The following is a 22,223-nucleotide window of genomic DNA, read 5'->3' as shown; positions in this document are numbered from 1 at the left end:
GTTTAACACACACAACCCAAATACTCAAAGATGTTTTGAAAATTACTGTAGTCATAATTTATACCAGAAAGAAGGGATTGAGTATATGTGTACGTGCTCTTTTTTAAAACTAGGATTAAATAATACAATAAAAATAAAAGGCTGTTTATCTAGAGAAGAGAAACAAAGCAGAGGGCCAAAACTTCACCCAGTGACATGTATTTCTATTTCCATCTCCATGTAGTGCTATGTGTGTATCTTTCATAGTTAATACCAAGAGTGAGGTAGAGATGAAATATCATTAGCCTGTGAGTAGGTAACTAATAAAATTTGTCCATAGAGCCATCAAATTCACTCTTATAACTTTTCATATGATGGTATTTTGTCAAAAAGTTATAAACAAGGAAATGATCACATCAGCAAAAGGTAAGTGACAGATTACCTTTTGGGCTGTCTGTCTCAAGTAAGTTGTATTTTATACTCTGTCTTAAGTTGCTGCCATTTTGGCTTTGGTTGAGTGGTGACGGAACTGGACAGGAAAGCTCCCCTGAGAACCAGCTACGAGTGTCACCTGTGTCAGAGGGAGCTGGCTGAAGGCGCTTCATCGCCTCACATGCAGTTGGAATACATGGAAAAAAAAGAGAAGCTTGAAACGCCACAAGTGCTCAGCAATCCTGCAAATGGTGTGTGCATGGAAAATGGCGTGTGCGCGGACGGAGACAACCAAGTCTGCTTGGTAACTACTGTTCTTGCAGGCGTTTTCTCGTGCTTCAGGAGCTTTTCGAAATGCAAGCTCGCTTTTATTCTAAATGGACCTCCAACTAATATGCTGGTGCCTTCTATGTTCCTCGCTGTGTTTCTGGTGTATGTAGTGTGAAGTTGGTTGAGTTTCAGTGACACAGAAGATGACAAGTGTATGCTATGCTTCTAACATACTTTCTAAATGAAATTGTCCTTAGCTGATTGTCTGTTACATTGGAAACTGAGTAAATGGTAGCTACAGGTTATAACTGGGAAGACTTCTGTGCTATTTCTCACCGGGGAGGCAGAGAGAAGAGTTGAATGGAGATGAAAGAAAGGTATTTGATATTTCAACCAGTGCTACTGATGGGAGACATTTCAATACATGCTAGCATTTTTTCAAACCAGAACTATAAAGTGACAGAGAAAAAGACACTACAAAATGCTAACTTATGATGGTGGTCATATTTTGTTGGCTTTAACATTGACATTTTTAGCCTTTTAGCATATTATTTTACAAATTCCTTTCCTTATGAAATATTATATTCAAAGTTTATTGAATATCCTATGTTATAAAGAAAGATGGGAATTACTCTTTACATTATATTAAAATAGATTGGTAAGTCATGGTTCATTATTTTTCAATTTCATTTGGGAGTCTAATTATTTATATGTAAAAACATAGGTATCTGTTCCCCAGTAGTTATGCAATGAAAACCTAACACTAAAGATTTACAGTCTTCAGACTTGGAATGGCTTATTTTCATCTTCAAAGGTATGCTGATTTGTTGGTTATTCACAGGCTTCAGGGTTTAGAAGCAAAACTAGAATTGCTGCTTAGAATAGCATTGTGACTGGCGATCTGCTCATCCATGTTATCTTCTGAGAACTGTGGACCACAGTTTAAGAATCCTCTGGTCTTCTGCCGCTTGACACTTGCAGTTTTGTGGAGTACTGATGAGGAGCGCAGGGACAGTGACTTTGTGGAAGGGCTAAGAAGATTGGACATTGTTTGTACAATCACTCCAGGACTTGGTTGCTTGTGTGCTTGTGGTGAAGGCTTCTCTGCCTCTCTGTAGCCTCCTACAGTAAGGCAGGCAGGTAATATTGTGATTCTCTCTCTTGGTGTTGAGTCCTGATTCTAGCCTGGTTGATAGTGTGTTTATTTTTGTAGAACTGTCTGCCACAGACCCTTCACGACTCTTGAGTTTTTCAAGAACAAGAAAACAATACTATTATGGGTTCACTCAACAAATATGCTTTTTAAAAAAATCAACAGCTATTTATCAGGTCAAGGTATAGATTAAAATAAGACATTGAATTTATTTATTTTTTAAGGTCTAACAATAGTGTTATAGTAAGGTGTCATGAATGCCCTTACCTATTGGGGGATTTCTCAAGGAGAAAGTGATCAGTTCAATCTGGGGAAGAAAGCACGTAGCATACAATTTGAAGGATGAATAGTGGTTTGTGACATGGAAGAGAGTAAGATGTACTGTGGGCAGAGGGGGTAATATTAAGAAGGCAGAGCTAGAGACGTACACTAAGCTACATCATTTCAAATGCTGTCTATTACACTGTACAACCTTTAATTCTTTATCACCAACTTCCCTTTTAACTTTTTACTTTATTACTGCAGAGACAAGTTTCAGGAAGAGCAGACAACTCTGGACTACTTCACACAGTTTACAAAAGCCAATCTGAAGTAATATATATATATATATATATATATATATATATTTATATGACAGAAATATATATATATATGACAGAAATATATATATTTCTGTCAAAAGGCTCAGCTTTTTGACTGAGTAACACTGAGTATGTGGAGGAGATAGGGAGAAATGAGGCTCTGTGTGTGTGTGTGTGGGGGGGACTGAAGCATGAATAGCTGAGTAAGAAGGCCCAGCTATTGCTTCTCCTAGGATTTTAGACTTGACCTTTTGTCAACAGGAAGCCAGAGAAGGAGGAGGGTGACATGATTAGCGTTTTGTTCCAGAAAGGTGATCTTAGTTGTGGCAAAGAGAAGGCAATGTATTAGTGAGTGTGAGACCAGAATTAGGTTGTTGTGAAAATGTAAGTAAGATATTCAGTGCTCTGGGCTAGGCTAGGTAATGACAGAGGGGGGCTCGTAGGTTTGTATGCAAGACAGTTCTGAAAGCAAACACACAGGACTAGAAGATATGGCAATAAAACAAGGAACATTAACAACAGCAGAAGCTTAACTGTTGGTGACCTACTCTACAGAGGTTTGAAAATGTCCATATAACTGTACATAAATACATCCATCCTCTTCCACCAAATAGCCTCCCAAACATCCTTCCATCCCCCCCTTGATCTTTTTGTTTGATATTCTTAAAGCCTAAGCACTTAGAATTGAGAGAAGTGAACATTATGAATAGGCCATAATTTTCCACATCCGTGCGATGAGAAACAAGTCAAATGTCTTTTGAACATAAGGCTCGTACCTGGCAATGAAGGCTACCACTGCAGTGCGGTAGTGCGCACACACTAACTTGGTCCTTTCAGGGCTCAGGTCAGTAAAGCACGGGGCAAAGCTATTTTTGGTCTTAAAAGAGTATGGTCAGAGGGCTCATTCTTTCCCTTAGAAAGATGATTGAACATCAGAGCGAGATAGTTTTCTTGGACTGAGAGTCTGCAGTTGTGAAAAGGACTTAAAAAGAAAGGACAAGGGAGAGACAGTGAGCGCAGTATGCTAAGCTCCTGCAGGGAGCCAAAGGGACTTCAAGAGTCCCTGCCTGGAACAAGAGAAAAGGTAATAGCAGATGCAGTCCCCTCCAGGGACTAGCCACATGACAAAGTCCAGACAAAGGAGGCCAAGGAGAAAGAACAGAGGAGATGGAATCTTACTGGACAATCACACACCCTTCCTCTGGTACCCTGACTTGGATTTGCAGCTACTTCTCAGCGGTTGGCTTTTATTGGTTTCTTTAACTAGCTTGGGCTGAAGATGGTACATGTTGAAAGAGGAGTTGGTATGAGCTGTGCTGGGAAAATGAGTTCAACAGGAATATCACAAACTCCGCCACGTCGCGAGGTGGTGCACATGGACACCATGCTTTCAGAGATCGGGAGGAAGGAGGTGATTCATCGGGGCTGGGAAAGGGACTTCTAAGGACAACACAGCCGCAGCACTCTAAAGTTCCTGGACGCATGCTCAGTAATGCAGATGTTGTGCAGCTCACTGAGAGCCCAAAAGCTGCTGTAATTGCTAATAAAATAATATCGAAGAGTGAGAAACCTGAAATAACATCCTCAGTCCTGTCTTCTACTCTCAGTTATGAGGAGGAATCAGTGCTGATTCTGGAGCAGGCCAGGGAAACTAGGTTGAATTTATAGATTAATATTAATCCCATGTTTTTTATTTTGTATTTATTAACTTCACAGACCTTGTACCTTCCATATGGATAAACATACATTTTTTTCCTTTCAGTGAAATTACACTTAGATTTAGCCAGTAGTCCTGATTCCTTTCTTAGGTGAAAGCTTAGTTGAATCTATGTTTTAAAATTAGTCAGGAGAACTTGTAAATTAATAAAAGAATTAACTACGTGAGGCAAAAAATTAAAATGCATAAGTCACATGAGATATTAATCCATGAAAAATCTCTGCCATTTTTGGTGAAAAGATATTAAACAATATCGCTAAATTGTCACACTTCCCCCAAACGTTTTAAGGGGAATCTTAACTCTACTTATGATATGGGAAATAAAAAGAGAGAAATTAAATTTTTTGAAGGGAAAATGGAATAAGATTGATGGCAATTCTCTGTAGTGTATGCAATAATTGTGGAAGCCTGGAGCTGGAGTTAACCTCCTTCCTTCATTTTCAGATGGTCGGTGCCTAAATAATCCCACAAGTCTCTCCGTCTGTCCCTGTCTCTGTCTGTTTCTCTCTCTGTCTCTCTTATGTGTCTCTGTCTTTCTCAGCATCTCTCTCTTTTCTCCCTCGCTCTCTGACTTCCACACTTCTTGTCCATCTTGAATACTTCCCACTGTAATATATTCAATGAGTCAAAGTGAAAAAAAAATCCTCTTTATGGCACTTTCTGCATAGTATGTTTGGGATGCATACCAGAGAGGGGGAGAGAGAGAGAGAGAGAGAGAGAGAGAGAGAGAGCGCTTACACAGCTAGATGGAGATTTAAAGGTCAGTTATGCTGGATGACAGAAAAACGATGCATGAAAAACATTTTGGAGCAAAATCACAGAAATGTATGGCAAACAACTTTTCTTGCATACCCACTCAACAATACAGCAAAGTTTAGCAACGCGCCACCCATAGCCAGGTTCAATGGGAAGCCAGCCACCTCTGCTTCAGCAGGGAAGAAAACTGACAGGCAAGGTGACAATTTCATGTTTGTAGCTGTGATGTTATAAAACGGGGACCAGCTTGCAGCTCCCAAAATAGCAAATGACCTTCTGCAGCTCTGATTCCAACCACTCAGCGGGTTTTTTCCCCCCACCAAAGTGGCTTATTTTAGCTCTCACTAGACATTTCAGCAAATGGTGCTCTCCAAAAGCTACACTGTCTCAGTTGTGGGTCTAGCATCCCACAGGTGGTTTCATTAGGATCTCAGGTCCCGAGAATTGCTGCTCTTAGTGTTACCAGGAGCACCAGCTCTAAGTGTACTGAATGGGGAAGACTGATGATATTGGATGTTCTGCATGGCTCTGGAGGGCTGGCATCTGAACTTCCCTCCCCCTGCTCCCCCCCCCCCCCCGCTCCCCAAGAGAATGGATGGTTTCTCCTCAGTGAACTACCCCCCCCCGACCCCACTTTGGTTCCTTTTTTTTTAAAGTTTGGAAATATTTTCCTAAAATACTGTACTCTAGCCTCAACCGAAGCGATTAATGGATTTTTAATTTGTCATTTGCCTTAAGGATCTAGAGGAGTGCTGAGCGCTCTGTCTATGTTACTAGTGTGGTAGTGGAATGCTTAGGGGATTCACTTTGGATTCATGCCAGGCTATCGCCATGGACTCTCTGAAGGCAGGTTTATGCCCCTGTGTTAGGTTTCCTGGTATCAAGGCTCCCCAGACTACACGCTTTGAGGCACAACTATAATATATGACAGTATAATATATTAAACCAGCTGGCTGATAGGTGAGGCACTAACCAAATGCACGTTGTCTCTTGCCCGTGAGTCACCTTTATATCTTTCTGCTGTTTACTAGAGCAAGTGCAGTGGTTTCTTGACTAGACTCGAACCGTCAGTAACCCCGAAGCTTCAGTGATCCATCTATCAGCGATCCATTTGCCTTTGATGAAATAGCAGCTTTGTCATTTATGGTTTGTATTCTTGTCAGTGGGAGTTGGTGACAACAATAACCTGTGGGTTGTTTGTTGTCTCAGCCCATTGTCCGGCCTTCATTACCTTCTCCAGGGACTCTGAATAGAATGGTTTGCTTTTCACGGGAATTCTTTTGTCAACTCGTATCAGAAAGTAGCAAAATTGATTTTTTTTTTTTACTTTATGTAGACCAGCGCCAAAAGATCTTTAGAGTTCTCAGAAAATAATATGTTAACAAAATCTGAGGCTATAGTCTTACACTTTGTAGTTTATAGCTTAGTTATGAAGTGCACAAATAGGAAACAGTGAAAATGGAATACACCAGGTTGCTGTAGGTAATATGTGGCAAGGGCTAGCAAACAGATGACTAGGATTGTTAATATTTTCTTAATATTCAGAAAGACCATGCCACATTCAACAGCATGTTGACGGGAGGTAAAAAGGGGGAGTAACTGAGAAGAATCAAAAGAGCACATTAAGCATCTGTATTTTGGCTGAGCTGATCCAAAATGCAAAATAAATAAATAAATAAATAAACAAACAAACAAACAAACAAATGAATAAATAATAAAAATGAAGAAATAGCAAAAAGAAATTAACTGCCTAAGAGGATGCTCTCTTCCCACTGGCTGGCCGAAAGCTGTTTTGGATCATGCATCCTTTGTTTTATTTCAACAGTGCATGTCTAATTTTTGGGAAATTAGAATTTTCTTTCTTGAAACCAGCTGACAAAATTGAGAAAGAATCTATTATGAAAACATTCCATTTCAAAATTAACTTTCATAGTAAAAGACCTCCTCCACAGAACAATGGAGATGAGCAAGCTTGACAGTTATTAGTTGTCAGGCAGCTGTATTCGAAGATGGAGAAGGCAAACACAACCCCTTAGTTTATACTTTTGAGAAAGTCAATTCATCCCTTAGTGTCTTGGTTCCATCCATAGGAAAGTTTAGCCACGGTGACACTGTCCTTGGTTTTGGGAGACAGAGTGACTCAAGTCTGAGAGGCTCCCTGGCTCATTTTGTTCTGTTTGACTCATGCGAGAAGCATCCTACCAGGCTGAAGAGAGCATACAGATCCCAGCTTTAAAGGCACATGGGAGTCTGACATGATAGACACAGTCAATGGAGTGCAGAGTCCGTTAGAAGCCTTCCTATTCCCCTTTAAGAACTACACCTCCTCATCCTGCCCAGAGGACGGTTAGAGGATCCCAGATGATGAAACCTAATTATAAAAATTGCTCAGGGCCATCACTAGGATTGATGTTTATTATCCGAATTTTGTTGACACATGGATTGATTGTTAATTTGGATGGAAGCAACCCTGCCCTTCCCAGTGCACTTTTGGAAGTTTAATCAATACATTTTTGACCTTTAGAAGAAAAAAACAATTTAGAGGTAACCTTAGGAGACCACGTCTATACTATCAAATACTTAAATCTTTAAAAAGTATACTAATTTAAATTAACAATTTAAATAATTATTTTAATTAGCTGGCTTAAAATAATGCCTTTAAGTAGTCCAGAACGAAACTATCCAAAACGTTTGTAGAGCCTGCTTGCAAAGGAGCTAACAGGTTCTTATTTACAGAATAGGCCTTTCTAGGCCTCATAGACAGGGCTCATGTTTACTCGGTAAATTTGTTCTCTTTAGTATTGAGGATATGATTTCAAAAGAAAGTTTACACTCCAAATTAAGGAAACAAAATTAAACTTTTCCCAGTTCAATGGGTTTCTTTGTGTTATAACCATCACAGAAATAAAGCCTCTTCTACTTGGTAGATAGCCATGTGCTAGGCTAATAGTTCTAAAGTGTACTGACGTTCATCAATTTGATGATCAGTAGACATTTCTTGGTACCCTGGCCACTGTGGTATTTTAACCCTCACCGGGTCTTTCAAAAATGGATCATAAAAACACAGCAAAATCTGTGCCATCCCATCCAGTGATAAAGCCAAAGTCAAGACTCACAATATGGTGAAAGCATGGCCTGCTGTAGCATAACACTTGGAAACACAACTCAAGGTTGTGGTGTCAGCAAAAGCCATTTCAAAGGTCACCTTGTAAGTCCCTGCATCCCTCTCTATAAACCAAAGTAGACCGTCCCAAAATCATTCCTTTTCCTTACTGCGAAACGTTTCATATCTATGATGGCTTTTGAAATTGAATGTATAAAATGGAATTGCCTTTCCAATGGCTTCTCAATGCTTTTTTCCCCCTTGCTGGTGGATTTTAGAATCTTCTTACGAAGAAGTTTTGAATCCTGAGTAAAAATTAATCCTAAAATAGTATCTCTAGGGGAATTTCACTGAAGATCAATTTTTCACAATTTCAACTCAAAATTGAAATGGTGTTTTAGAAGATTTTCTTACTCTGGTAAACTTTAGCATGTTAGGAAAGCTTTATTAAGAGTTTATGTACTGTAAATAGATGTGTATGTTCATAAGCATGTGAACTGAGCATGCATGTTTGCATTGACTGTAGTATAGAGAAACCTTTATATTTGCTTAGAGCCTTTCTGCTCTCAAAATGCTTTGTGTACTTTCTGGATTATGGGATATCACTGCTCTAAGCGTGCCAGCGGGGAACCTCAGCATCACCACTGGGGGATATTAATAGTCTTTGGAAGCTGATTTATTAAAGGACACCTATAAAGGTGGATTTGGTAGACCATTAATATCAGCTACAGGGTCCTTTGTCCTGAGTAACAGCTAAAATAATTCATGGCCACACACCAGTTAGAATCAGTTCTAATCACGGTCAGCTCAAAAGCATGTGGCAAATCAGGTTGATTAGCTTAGTCCACTTACTTAGGATGTTCCTTCTCTGAATGGAAGATAGAATGCTTGAACTAAGCAGACACTGAGAGATAATCTGTGAGTGATGAACGAACATGATGATGTTGAAGTATCATAGGGGCTAAGCGTGTCTCTTTCTGGTGACCTGGCTGTCACTCCTCAGTAGTCAAGAACAGACTTTCTTTTACCTCATGAACATATTTGTTTTTCTTTCAAGAGAGGCTTGGAGGTGACCCTCCTGGAAGGTGCCAGTGAGGACAGGTGGATTTGTCCTGAAGCTATGCTTGTGCAGTTGCTCATAGGATACTTTCCTTGGATATAAACATGAACGTACTGGTACTGGTCACACTTCCTACCCCCTCAGATGTCTCTTGGTGCTCCTGACTTTCATTTTGTTATTATTTACTTAGTTGTATGTTTTGGGGAGACAGAAGATGGAGGCAAGCAAATGGTGCTTGACTGTGTTTTGACAGTAGTCACTTCTCTAAGTGGGAGCCCAGAGGAGAGTTTCCTGGGCTCCGAGGACAGGCTCACTGGTTTCTGTCACAGCCATGCTTGTCAGCACTGCCAGGGATTGCACAGTGACTCAAAAGTCCCTCTTTACCATTTTTTTTCTGTGTTCTTCCAATTTCATTGGCTGAAACAAGGGTTGTCTGTGTGCATTGTCAAAGCTCTCTGCAAAGTGACTTTTAGGTGAAAAGACCCCCATGATCCTTTGAGGTCATTTTTTTCCCAGTTGCCTTACTTTTCAGATGAGGAGACTGAGCCTCATAAACCTCAACATTTGGAACAAGCCCACTTGGATAGTAAGTGGACCTATGATAGCAAATCTTAGTGTATTTTCTCTAGAGGTCTAGAGATTCACTTTGGCTGGAATTGGGTGGGGTTATAGGACATTTACAAAATGTCTTCCCTCAAGCCAATAAAGGATAAACCATGGCCAAGTGGATTTTTCCTTTCTTCAGAGCATTTGAATGCTTCCTCTCATGGATTTAGTATCCTATTCGTGTTAATGGCCTACTAGACTGCTACTCTGAATGATACTTGTACTTTCACAGGTGACAAGGGGACATGGATACTTCATACAGCTTGTGTTCTCTGTGTCACATCCCCACAGGAAGTTAAACAGCAGCAGTAACAGAGCACTTACTTATAAACGTCTAGGTCATTAAAAAGAGCTGCTTTAAGTCCACAGTATCTACTTAGAGTTTTAAAAGTCAACATTTGAAACTTACAGAAAAAATTGGAGAATAAAGCACCCTGGGAAATGTCTTTTGAATGTCTCTGTAGCCTTATCAGCATAAAGCCACACGCTACTGAGACTAGACCACATTTGTGCCAATCACCTTGTGTAGTCTCCTCTGTCTAGTCATACTCAGTTACATAATAGACACATCTAAAATGAGGGCTATTTCTATGTTTGTTACTTTAAACTCCAGATTCCATGAATAGAACAAGAAAGGAATATGAGGAGGAATCCATGTTAACACTATGTGGGAACAATGAGATCAGTTAGTTCACATTCCCTTGTCTATATTTGGAGGGAAATTCTTCAGCAAAATACCAGACCCAGGCAATGCATATGGAAATCACACTATCCATCTTTAAGTATGCATGTCCATCCGTATGTATGTATGTATGTATGTATGTATGTATGTATGTATGTATCTCTCTCTCTCTACCTACCTACCTATCTAAATTTTCACTCTTTCACCTTTCAAAAATATTGTTTGGCCCCTTGATTTATCTTGTCTGGAAACTTATAGATACTTTGACAATTATCTTCCAGCTTAAGTGGGCTTTATTGAGGGTATAATCTCTGCATCCTCCCTAGAGCTTCAGAGAGCTATATTGGGAAGCAAAAGCCAGTGGTTCCATTTTATTTTCTGCTCACTTGCTGAGAATCTTTTGCCTAGCTTCCCTTCTCTATTACCAATCACACAAAATTTTATTCCCAGAGACATAACACATCCATCACCCCAGCTTGAAGTAAATTTCCAGCCAAACCCTGTCAATACTGAGGCCTAAATATTAATTTGTGGTTGACTTCCAGCCTCTTCTTATTTCATGACTTCTTTTTCTTTTGGGATTTTGAAAAGCCCAGGGATATATTTCTGAAATATTCTTTGTTGTCTCTGTTCACTTAACTGTGTTTTGCTTTCCAGCCTCAAGATTCTGGGAATAAAAAAGTTTCCTGATAAGAAGAGGCCTGAGTAACTGATATTCACCAGCTCCCAGACCTGCACATGCAGGATCACCTAGGACTTGGGTTACATGACAGTTTTAAAAATTAATTCACTTAGTTTAGCATGCAGTGGATCCAGCTACAGGTCTTATGCATGCTAGGCTTGCTGTCTTGCTGCTGATGGCCAGTCTATGCTGTTCTGAATTGGAATTATTTCTTTTGACACCTGTCACATAGATGACAAAGGTAGAAACCTTGTTTTGCTTATTTCCAGTGACTGGAATATTGTGAAAAGAAATTCTTCAAAAACATGCGTTGAGAGTCTTTGGTTTCAAAATGAGTTGCTTAAGTTAGAATTAAGCCTTACTGGTTAACTAATGCTGTGCCTTAGGAAACGATCTCTCTTAACCTCATCTAGAGGCTTACTCACCATTGACCTGAAGAAGGTCAATGAACCTCATGCTGACTGAAACTTGTGAAAAGATGTTCACATTTTCCCTTTAAACAGAAACTGTTATCATCAGGGTCCTTATCCCGGGAAGTGTGAGTTCTTCTGGCACTCTTAGGGAATGATGGACTTGGTTTGGGCTTATGCCTGACTTTGGTAACACTTACATAATTGACTTGGTGACTTGTGCAAGTTGTTCAGTCTGTTATAGTGTGGTTCACAAATGGTTTTATTAAATACTTCAAAGCTGCAAGACCTTGTTGAACACAGGACAATAAAAAATTTGCTTAAAAAGAAAAAAGATCTATTGGTAAGGGTGATCAGCATGATGGCAGAACTGCGTGTCCCTTACTTGCTTAGAAAACAGAAGAAACAGTCAGAACCACTAGCCAAGAGTGATGCTCACAAATTTCTTAGTGTGCCAGAGCCTTGAGTTCATCATACAGGACTTTCTCAGTGACAAAGCCACCACCCAAGTGGTTCAGATGCCCAATGAGCAAATCAAGTCAAAAGCTCTGCAGAAAACTATGTGAACATTTAGTGTCACCTAGAATGACGTCAGCAGGCATCAAGTGCCAAGCATGCTTTTCTGTAGCCAGGCCAACGAGCTTCCACTTAAGACTGTGACCTCTAAGCCTCAATATTTTCTTCTGTAAAATGGGTAAACAGTCATTCACAGACTGCCATAAAATTAAAGGTAGAGTATTAGTACAATGGGTACCTAATAAAAGCTGATCGTACTGCCTTATTATGTAACAACAAGGACCTTATTATGTAAAAATTTACAATGTTGATCATATTGTGATAACGACAGTTCTGAGGCATGACAAGTAACATCCACAGAAGGTATAAGTCCCAGCTCTGCTACCCCCTTACACAGTGGATAAGTAGAAGCACACAGAGCTGAGACACACAGACATTAATTTACTCGCCCAAGGCTGCAGCTTGGCTGTGAACCAGAGTCCATAATCGCTCTCTGCTGCCTTCTTGCATAATGGTGCTGCTACGGACTTAGCGTTTTAGTGACACGGATGGCAAGTTTTAGACAGCTCGTTAAGACAAGCCATCCATCACCCAGCTGTGGCCTTGTAACCACGTACACCTACATCCATACGGATGGAGTGGGCTTGCGTCCACTAGGTGGCATTGCTGTTTTAGCAAATTCTGAACAGAGCCAATGTTTAGGTTCAAAAGCCTGTTACATTTGAGAGTACTCACAGGACAATTCTAAGTTCACCCTTAAAGTCCGATGAAAATTTAGAGCACACATAGAGATCTGTAAAGACTACTAATGTCTTGAAATACTTATGGAAAGATCTCTTTCGGTGTCTGTGCCTCTGGAGGAAGCCCGATAAAACATGAGATTATCCAGTTCTCTTCTGTCAGCTCATAGGAAGATAGGCTGAGGGCCCCGGAAGGGAAAGTGACTGTCCGAAGGAACTCAGAGCCAACGGTTTTAGCTCTATCTTTCTTATAAAAATTCCTAGGGATGGTAAGTCATAAATAAAGCATGAAAGCTTTCCCTTTGTGTGCGAGGCCAAAGATTGCCAAGTGATTTCAAGTTTTCCTTTCATTAAGATTTAAACATACGGTCAAAACCAATACTACACTCAAGAAATTGCATATTTAATTTTATCTTATTTTGTTTTGACACCCCTTTTTGGAAAAACTGGGGGCTTTTATGTACAAAGGCCATCCCTAGGGGTTGTGAATGCAGTAAGTAGCCGGTAAATAGGTGAGCCACAATACCCTGGAATCAGATTTCCTGAAGTAGACCCTGAGTTCTATCATAGAGTTACCGCAGGCTTCTTGTGAAGCAGCGAATTGCTTCTAGGCTTCTGTGGGTTTTTTGTTTGTTTGTTTTACTTGTAAACTAGGATTTTTTTTCTTCTTAAGGCTTTTTTCTTTGTTCTTTGTTTTATTTGTAAACTAGGATTTTTTCTTCTTAAGGCTTTTGTGAAGGCAAAATGTTAACAGAGTCTCTTCTGTACAGTAAAGACCTGGGTGGAAATAGCAATGACTAGTCAGAGTCCCTTATTGGTGTCTCTTGGTTGAGCTGCCAACAACTTAATTTTCTGCCACATTAGGATCCACTGAAACAGAGAAATAACATCTCAGGTTTATCATTGTGTGACATCACTTCTTCCTCAAATACGTGTTATGAGCAGCCTAGAACACAGCCATAGACTTTGTTATATGTTCACAGCAAGTTAAGATGAAAGCACTTGTGGGCTCCAGGCACCTACTTGATAGTAACAAAGCACAGGGCTTATACAGATAACTATAGCAGATGAAATGGGCACTTTGTCCAGTCTTGAGCTTCTTACGACATCCCTGTGACCTGAAACCGTGCTCTGTCCTTTTCAAAGATTCTATGATTAAGGAACTTGCTCAACAACTACATTGTATACTGCAGAGCCTGGATTTGAACTCAGGTTGCCTATTTAGCCTGGAAGTAGTCATTTCTGCCTTTGATGTAGCTTTTCCATGGTGAGGTGAACATGTAGCTCTGCTGTCAGGGAGGAAAACGTGTTAAGAGTCTGTCGCTATTTCTGTGGCTGTTCATTAGATTGACTCAGTAAACATTTCTTAGGCTGTTGAGTTAAAAGAGCAAAACCAAATCACCACCTGGCACCCCTCAGATCATGTCTTAAGAAGTCAAAAGTCAGCATAACTGAAAGCTGTCAGCCACTGACTGTTACTTTGTATCACAAAACCATACCTAATCTCCGTTGCTGTGATTCAGAATCCCACACGCACGTGTGCCTATGCCGCATATGAGTATGCATATACGTGGGACAACCTTGGCTGATGCTCATCTGGACCTGTCCACTTTGTTGCTTTGAGACAGGCTTTCTCTGTGGCCTGGACCTCAAGTAGTAGAGGCTGGTTGGCTAAGAAGCCCAGTGGTCTGCCTGTGTCTCCCTTGTTAGTGCTGAGATTATAAGTTGGTTACCATGTTTATACAAACATGGATTCAGGAGAATAAACTCAGTATCTTGTGTGTGTGGGCATTCTCCCCAGAACTCCCATGTCAGATTTGCGAATTTAGCTTAATTGAATCCATAGCTTTCTTCCGGCCTGCACATTCACAAAGAGGGAGTCTGGGGGTACTAGGTGCTTACAGTGTTGGGCCATCAATCTTTGAGAGCCGTTTATTGTATTGTTCTACACTGTGTCCACTTCCCTTTCAATAACATTATTTTGTATAGCTAGAAAATAAGAACTCAGATTCATCCGAAAGCATCCATTCTTCCCTTACAGATACTTTCTTTCTATTTCTTCTTTCTTTTTTCACTCATAAGAACTTTTGTGGGGCGAGAAGATAGTGACATTTGTGATGGGATGTTTTAAACCATTTAAAATTTCTCAGTAGAAACCAGGTATGGATGCAATTTAATTTAGGGCTGAGAAAATGATTTCACTAAGTAGGTCTAAGGCACCTTCGAGGGAGAACTTGCAGACATAAAACTCGAAGAAGATCTGTACTTACCGATCTCAGTCACTGTTATCCCTGGAGCTAACTGCCCGTTGTTGAAAGAGCTATAGGTAAACAAGTTGGGTACGGATGTGAGGTCATAGATAGGTTCCTGCTTTATCTGTTTGATTCCAGTCATGTCCAGTCCTGACTGATCGGGAGACGGCTGGCCAGAATCTATGTTGTAATAACCCTCGGACTTGGGGAGGTCAATGACGTGCCCGTTGGAGTACGTGCCGCCTGTCTCGGTGCTCAGGTTGCCGAGGCCGTTGCTGATGCTGCTGCCATAGACCCTGGCAAGGGCCTCCGCCTCCCCGCTCTGCTGCTGCCGCTGCTCCTGCAGCCGCTGCTGATGTTTCTGCACCTCAGCGTACAGGCTGTCCCGCTGCTTCTTGGACATCCTCCCGAACTTCACAGCTGGGATGGAAAGAAAAGTAAAAAAAAAAAACAAAAAAACCCCCACCAAAACAAACAAACACAAACAAACAAAAACAGTGTGGTTACCATTCTCTTTAGCGACATCAGTCTAAGGGACATGGATGGGTGTCCCTTCAGCATCGTATAGACAAATCCCTATCGCTGCAAGCCAGGGCTTCACACACTTTCGTTTCATATTTAGCAGAAAGATTGTATTTGCAGAGTATGTTGGTTTGTTCCATAGGGATGAAACCTGTGTGTTGTCCAGCTTTCTGCCACTGTAACTCATACCTGGGATGAACTTAAGAAAAAGCTTATTTTTGGCTCACAGTATTCATGGCTTTTGTACCAGTGGCATAGCAGGATACTATGTTGCTACTGTATAACAGCGCAATTCCACAACAAGCAAGCAAAAGAGAGGAAGAGGAAGGGGCTGAGGTCCATCTCCCTCAGATGCATGCTCTCCAATGACCTCTCTAGGCCCCGCCCCCTAAAGGATACACAACCTCTCAACAGTGCTGACCAGGGAACCACATCCTTAATATATGTTAATATGCAGACGGTGGGGGACATTCAATACCTAAACAGATGAAAGGAAAAATTTTGTATTATTTGTCACTGCCATGAAACTAGAAGATGTGTTTTCTCTCTCTCCCTCTTTCTCTTTCTCCCCTTTTCACTGTGAATAGCACTGGCAAAAACCAAAGAACAAACCTCATGAGACTAGCGAAGGGTTCTCGATATTAAAATGGCCTCTATAATCTATACTGACTTCCTTCCCTTGCATTAGGATTGCAGGGTCCTTGGAGAGGAACCCATTGTTTCAGTTTGAAACATTTTCTGAATAAGATCCAGGGTGCAGAGAGTGTGAAAACCTCATCAGTTGCTGTCATCTAGGTTTTGGAGCAAATGCTAAGAACTTTAGGATGGCGGCATTCATATTCACTCAAGGCAAGAGAGCCAGCCCTTTCCTCCTCTGCCCATGTATAGGGTTCATTTTGACCATTTCCTGCAGCTAAATCCTTAGGAGTTTTGTGGGAAACTGAGGAAGAGGCTCCATGGTGTCTGGGGAGTAACATAATGACTCTTTCAACCCATGCGCTGCTTCCTTATGTGTGGAGCACAACCTCCTGAACTGTTACGGAGAGTGACTTCTTTTCCCAAGCTGTCAACCCCTCTTTTAGCATGTGGGCATCTTGGGTGCTGGGTTGCCTGGTTGAAGTCATCTTGCTAATGGTGGGGACTACGGTAGTCTTGGAGATGCCTATCTGAATTTCTGACTTCTTTTCTTTGGTGGCAGTTTTCCCATGCTTTGTTGATGTCAGGACCTCAGAGGGTGTACAAAGAAGGCAGATGAATGCAGAAACTGATCGGGATTCAGTCATGAGAGTTAGAGTTCTTTCCAAAAGCTGACATGCAGGAGGTGTTTCCAGGCTCTCCAGCTCAGAGGGCCCACAGAGGAAGTCTGTGTTGTGAGGACGCTGCCGCCATTCAATCTCTATGGCATTCATCCAAATTCATCTTCCCCTTGTATTGGGAATGATGCTATCAAATCTTATCTGAGCAGGGGCTGTTCAAAATGGAGACCGCACTTCCCAGCTCTATTACTGAGAAGGGTGACTGTGTGACTGAGTTCTAGATAACAGGATGTGTGCAGGAGTATTTAGATACTTCTATATATAGAGACATGTTTTCTCCCATCTTGCCTGCCAGATTGAGGCTGTGACTAGCTGGACTTTAATACCTCTTTCTTCTTACTCCTTAATCTCTCTAAAAGAAAATCCCTGCACCCTGACTTTCCAGTGTTGCCTAAGTAGGAAGATGGAGCAGTAATTATCTAGCAGGTTTTTTTTCTCAATGAAGAGAAACGATCTAATTAACTACTAACAAACTCTCTTTTCTCCTTTTCTGTTGTTGAGTTTGCTGGGTCCTGAATTGGTTTGGATCATTGTGTTTAATCTGCTGTGTAGACACTGCTTTTGTTAGACTCTGCTTCGTGGAATTAGTTTATGGGTGTAGTGGTATCTCCACTTGTTCATGGGCAGAATTCTACAGAATGGTTAGGATGACTTTTCCTTGTACTTTTATATTATATCATTCCAAATAATTTACATGTTGTTCTCTAGAGGAAAATACCATTTTTTATAAGGAAAATTAAAGAATATTAAGCATTGACTCCAGAGGGCTGCCTCCCAAGAAAGTGGTGTTCATCTTCTATATTGGTGACCTTTGCTCCTTTGCATATGAGTCAGCTCAGATGACCCTGATGACAACTATAGTTTTATCAATAAGAGAACCGAGTCTATTGCATGAGAACAAAATGTTGCAGTAATTTTATAGACTAGTGTACATTTAACTGTTTTAAATCATAGGAATTGAAAATCAAGACTGAGCCAGTTTCCTTCATGGGATCAAACTGCCTTTAATATGACTTGCCATTTAATCCTCAATTGAAATTTCTATGTGTTTCGAGGCAGGATGATTGTATTAATGGCCCCATTTTTTTTTTTTTTTTACCTGCACCCTTTCATGTCCTTCTCTATGTCTATTCCCAGTTCCTTTTCATTCTTTGCAGGCGCGCTGCCCAACCCTGGCTCTCCAGTCACATGACCTGCCTAGGTCAGTGGGTTATTGACAAATGTGTTCCAACCAGAGACTTGAAAAGGGCCTGTTTGATTGGGCACCTCACCATGGCAAGGACATGCCCGAACCAGATTGCTGTACAATAGGCTGTACAAAGCTGATTCAGGCCTCGTCCATCACCCAAGCAGGGCCATCTACCATCAGCAGGGTCACAGACTGACCTATAGCCAAAGCATGCAGACGCGTGTTGTTAACCATAGGCCTTGTAATTACAGCTAACGATGTTGAAAAAGCATGTTGCCGACGGCTCCTCTGTAATCATCTGAAGACTCAACAGAAAAATCACATCTTTTGTACAAGGTTGACTTGTCAGGTGAGTGAGCAATTGGGATATCTAGAAAGAGGCAACCTAAAGGGACTACGGTTTGGAGTTCTCAGGCTTTGGCTTAAATCAAAGACTTTATAGACAAGACTATAGAACTACTTCGGGATGGCTTTTCTGTTTATTGCTGAAGGGTGTTTCAGTTTTACGTCCTCTCCCACATTGAAGGTGGTGATATATCTGAAGGAAAAAAAAAGTACAGTACACCAAGAAAACACACCTACTGAACTTCCTGCCATAGACACATTCCCTGGCTCCTCTCTGAAGACACATTGATGTATTCAAAGCTTCATTTTAACGAAGACCTTCTACTGCTATATCTTCAAATATTTGAGTGTGTCTCATCACTCCCCATGGGTGAACACAGCACATATTTTAGCTGTTTGCCTCTCTCTAACCTCATTTGTTCTGCTATCGACATTTGCTTGCAGATCGAGGCAGCTTCTTATTAAACTGCCACCTCTTAAGGAGACCAGCACAATCCTGCACATACTGCAAGTGACTGACAAGTATTCAGGCCAACTATGTCACCACACAATACACACTTAACTCTCATTTTAATCCCACGCTAACAGAGGACTCTTCCACGTAGGAGTGTTAGAAATCACCTCACCTTTGTTTAGAGTGTGGGATTCTAAGTAGAACAGAAGTCTTCAAGGTGACTAAAATTAAAAGTCATTTTTCTATCATAGATTTGTACTTCCTGCTGCATGAGAACTGAACAGGTGATTTTGAGACTCCAGCTGCATGTCTGTCATCTGTGACTCTGGTGTCGTTTTGGAAATCGTTGTGCCTTGCTGTCTCTAAGTTCTCGGTCCCCCCGCCCCCACTACTCACTAGTTAAGCTTAAACTTGTCTTAGCTTAGCTCCTTTAGCATAGGAGATGAGTCAACAGCTTTAGGGATCTAAGCATTGGAGAATTCTGATCCAGTCTACTTGTTTTAGCATCTCTCTCATGTCATTCTACCCCAGGGCAAACTTTAGATGTAGAATGTAGCTTCTATTATAGGCAGGAAGTGACTGACTATTACTTTCAATAAAGGAGTGTGATCAAAGGCCTAACTGTTGACTTTATTATTGAAATGTAAGTCATTTAGTGACATGTGTCCCATGACCCAGTTCTGAATAGAAGACATTTTTTCTGTGAAATTTGTCTGCGCACCGGGCATCACCAGTTCCCCCCCCCCCCGCACCATCGGGGTTTGTTATCTATAAGAACATTCTTTAGATACTTAAACATTATAAATTAAATTAACTTTTTCTCTCCTTCTAGATTTTTTTAAATATTAGGCTTCATATTTTTTTGGGGGGTTATCTCATATCTTCCTATTGATATCAAACATTTCTCCACAAACAGTTCTATTGAGGATTGATTTGTAAAGAATCCAGTGGACAGAAAAGCAGAAGCCAGGTTTGGGGCACGTGCCTGTACTGCCAGCCCTTGGGAGGGCGAGGCAAGAAGATCATCCTTGGCTCTGCAGTGAGTCTCCAGTCAGCATGGACTATAGACTGGGATTCTATTTCAATAGGCAAACAAGCAAACACACACAACAAACAAAGAGAATATACAACATACATGGTACCTGTTCACACACACTTTTGCCACTTCACAGCACAAGCCCACATATGTGTTATTTAAGCTACCTTCATTTTTCTTTTATTCTCTGCCTAGGCAGGCTTGAACATGTCTGTAATCCCTGAGTTGAATGTCTGCCTATATATACAGGAGAGGAAACAAAGCCAATGATTTGAATAGTAAGGCAGCTATCTACCAGCAGCCATGATGTTTCAGTGACCAGATGTGGTGAAGACAGAGGCAGCCATACATGGCAGACAGCCAATGCATGTATCAAAGTGAAGATGCTACTGTATCATTGAGGAAAGTGTATGGACATCTTATGATGACTCCTGTGCTACTGCCTCAGTACTGTGCCAGGATTTTCTGAGTCAGTAGACAGGAAGTATAATTAAAAGGCAGTAGGAGATATTCATTACACATCCCGATTAAACAAACTTTAGGATTTTTTAGTACTGTATGCTACCATCACTTACTGGGAGAGAGAAGCGCCCATCAGCCCTGGTGCTAGTGGGATTTGTCCAGGACACAAGGCCATTCATAATGAACCATGGGGCTAACAAAAAGCTGGGGCCAATGTGCATAGTGTAAAAATGTGTGTGTTGAGTCAGGTTTGGTGGTACACAGGCGGATCTCTGTGAGTCTACAATGTGTGGTCTACAATGTGAGTCCAGGACAGCTAAGGCTACACAGAGAAACCCCATCTCAAGCAAACAGACAAACAAACAGACAGACAAACAAACAAACAAAGGGATGTGTGTTGGCAGGGTGGTGGTGGTACATGCCTTTAATCCCAGCACTTGGGAGGCAGAGGCAGGATGATCTGTAAAAGTTCGAGGCCAGCCTGGTCTACAGAGAGAGTTTCAGGACAGTCAGGGCTACAAGAAGAAACTGAGTTTGAAAACAAAACAAAACAAAACAAAACAAAACAAAACAAAGCAAACAGTGTGTGAATGACTAAAAATGAAAAAAGAGGCAAAATTCTTTGTTTACGGGGCTTGAATTTTTCAAAATCTAAGCAATTGGTGGGGTATGTAGGAGGAATACGCGCACATCAGCTGAGTGGAAACACAGGATCTCTGAATACATGTGCACTCTTCATCACGGGTCAGAACAGTCTAAGTCCCTGGCTGAGTGTTTGTGAACAGCCACGGAGCTGCCTCACTACCCACGGAAGTGTGTTCTGCTCCTAGCATCCCCCTATACTACGTAACTTGTGTACCTGCCAGATGGCTCTGGTGGATGAACGGCTTCTGTTCAGCTAGGGCTTTCTGACTTCAGTCTGAATCTCACATCCCAGAAAAACCTTCTTTACCAGGAAATGTGGCCAAGTAGTCAGTTACGATCTGGCCTTACCTGGTCTTCACTTAACCTAGTTAGTGTAGGCTGCTCTGCAGGCCCTCGCCACCTTCCTTCGCCTTCTTATTTCTCGGGCAATACTACATTTGATACGTTTCTGCTTTACTTCTTAATTCACGACCAGAGCTCTGGTTCTCTTTTCTTCATATCCCCAATTCCCACAGTTAAAACTCTTTTAGCGGCTTGAATAGCCTCTAGCAAAACATCCATTTGAAGACTCTTAAGAACTAGGGAGGCAGAGGCTTACCATCTCTCGACATTCCTAGGGCAAGACACTTCTGCAGTCGGCAGTGTTGGCAACGGTTCCTGTTGGTTCTGTCAATTAAACAGTTTCTCTGCCTTGGGCAGGAGTAAGAGGCATTGTTCTGCTGGCTCCTCCTGAAGAATCCCTAGAGAGTGAGAGAGAAAGCGGGGGGGGGGGGGCAGGAGACCCAGGGGAAGGGTGACATTAGCATATACACTGCTGTACTTTCTACACCCAGCATAGCCGAGTTTAATCTTTCAAAAGTTTTCTAGTGCTTTTTGGAGAGCTTCTAAACGGTTCTGAGCAGAATATATGTGTGTATTTATGGGCAGCTGACAGTCTCTTTCTTTAGTTGTCCATTCATTCATTCACTCATTCATTCATTCATTCATCCATTCATTCTTTACTAAAAGAAGGGAAAACAGTTTTGCCTCAAAAGGACAACAGGGAAGGAGCATCAAAGAAGTATGTCACTGCTAAACTAAATATGGCAGTCTGATGGGGATATGGGCCTGGGTTTAAACTAAGTGCTGTCAGTACTGATAGGAGGCACAGCATCAAGAAATGTGGACTCAGCCTCATTTTCATTTTTCCCTACATTCCAAAATGCCTTTTTTCCAATCTAAAAAAATTTATCTGGAAAGTTTTTTTCTTTTTCTTTTCTCCTTCCTTCCTTCCTTCCTTCCTTCCTTCCTTCCTTCCTTCCTTCCTTCCTTCCTT

The 22,223-nt window shown here is 41.3% G+C and overlaps 1 protein-coding gene across 1 annotated transcript in view; it reads right to left on the bottom strand.

The window, feature by feature from the left end:
• The window catches only part of Rorb (RAR related orphan receptor B), a 182,097-nt gene that overhangs the window by 30,994 nt on the left and 128,880 nt on the right, over positions 1-22,223 (bottom strand). Inside the window, exons 3-4 of the mRNA XM_055613911.1 lie at positions 21,507-21,648; positions 14,958-15,359 (exon numbers count right to left, since the gene is read on the bottom strand). Coding sequence (XP_055469886.1) covers positions 14,958-15,359; positions 21,507-21,648 — 544 coding nt within the window. The remainder of the gene's footprint in view (positions 1-14,957; positions 15,360-21,506; positions 21,649-22,223) is intronic.

Source organism: Psammomys obesus, unplaced genomic scaffold (genome assembly GCF_907164565.1).
Source record: "Psammomys obesus unplaced genomic scaffold, mPsaObe1.curated_primary_1811, whole genome shotgun sequence".
Lineage (NCBI taxonomy): Eukaryota > Metazoa > Chordata > Mammalia > Rodentia > Muridae > Psammomys > Psammomys obesus.
This window is presented reverse-complemented; position numbering and strand designations above follow the sequence as displayed.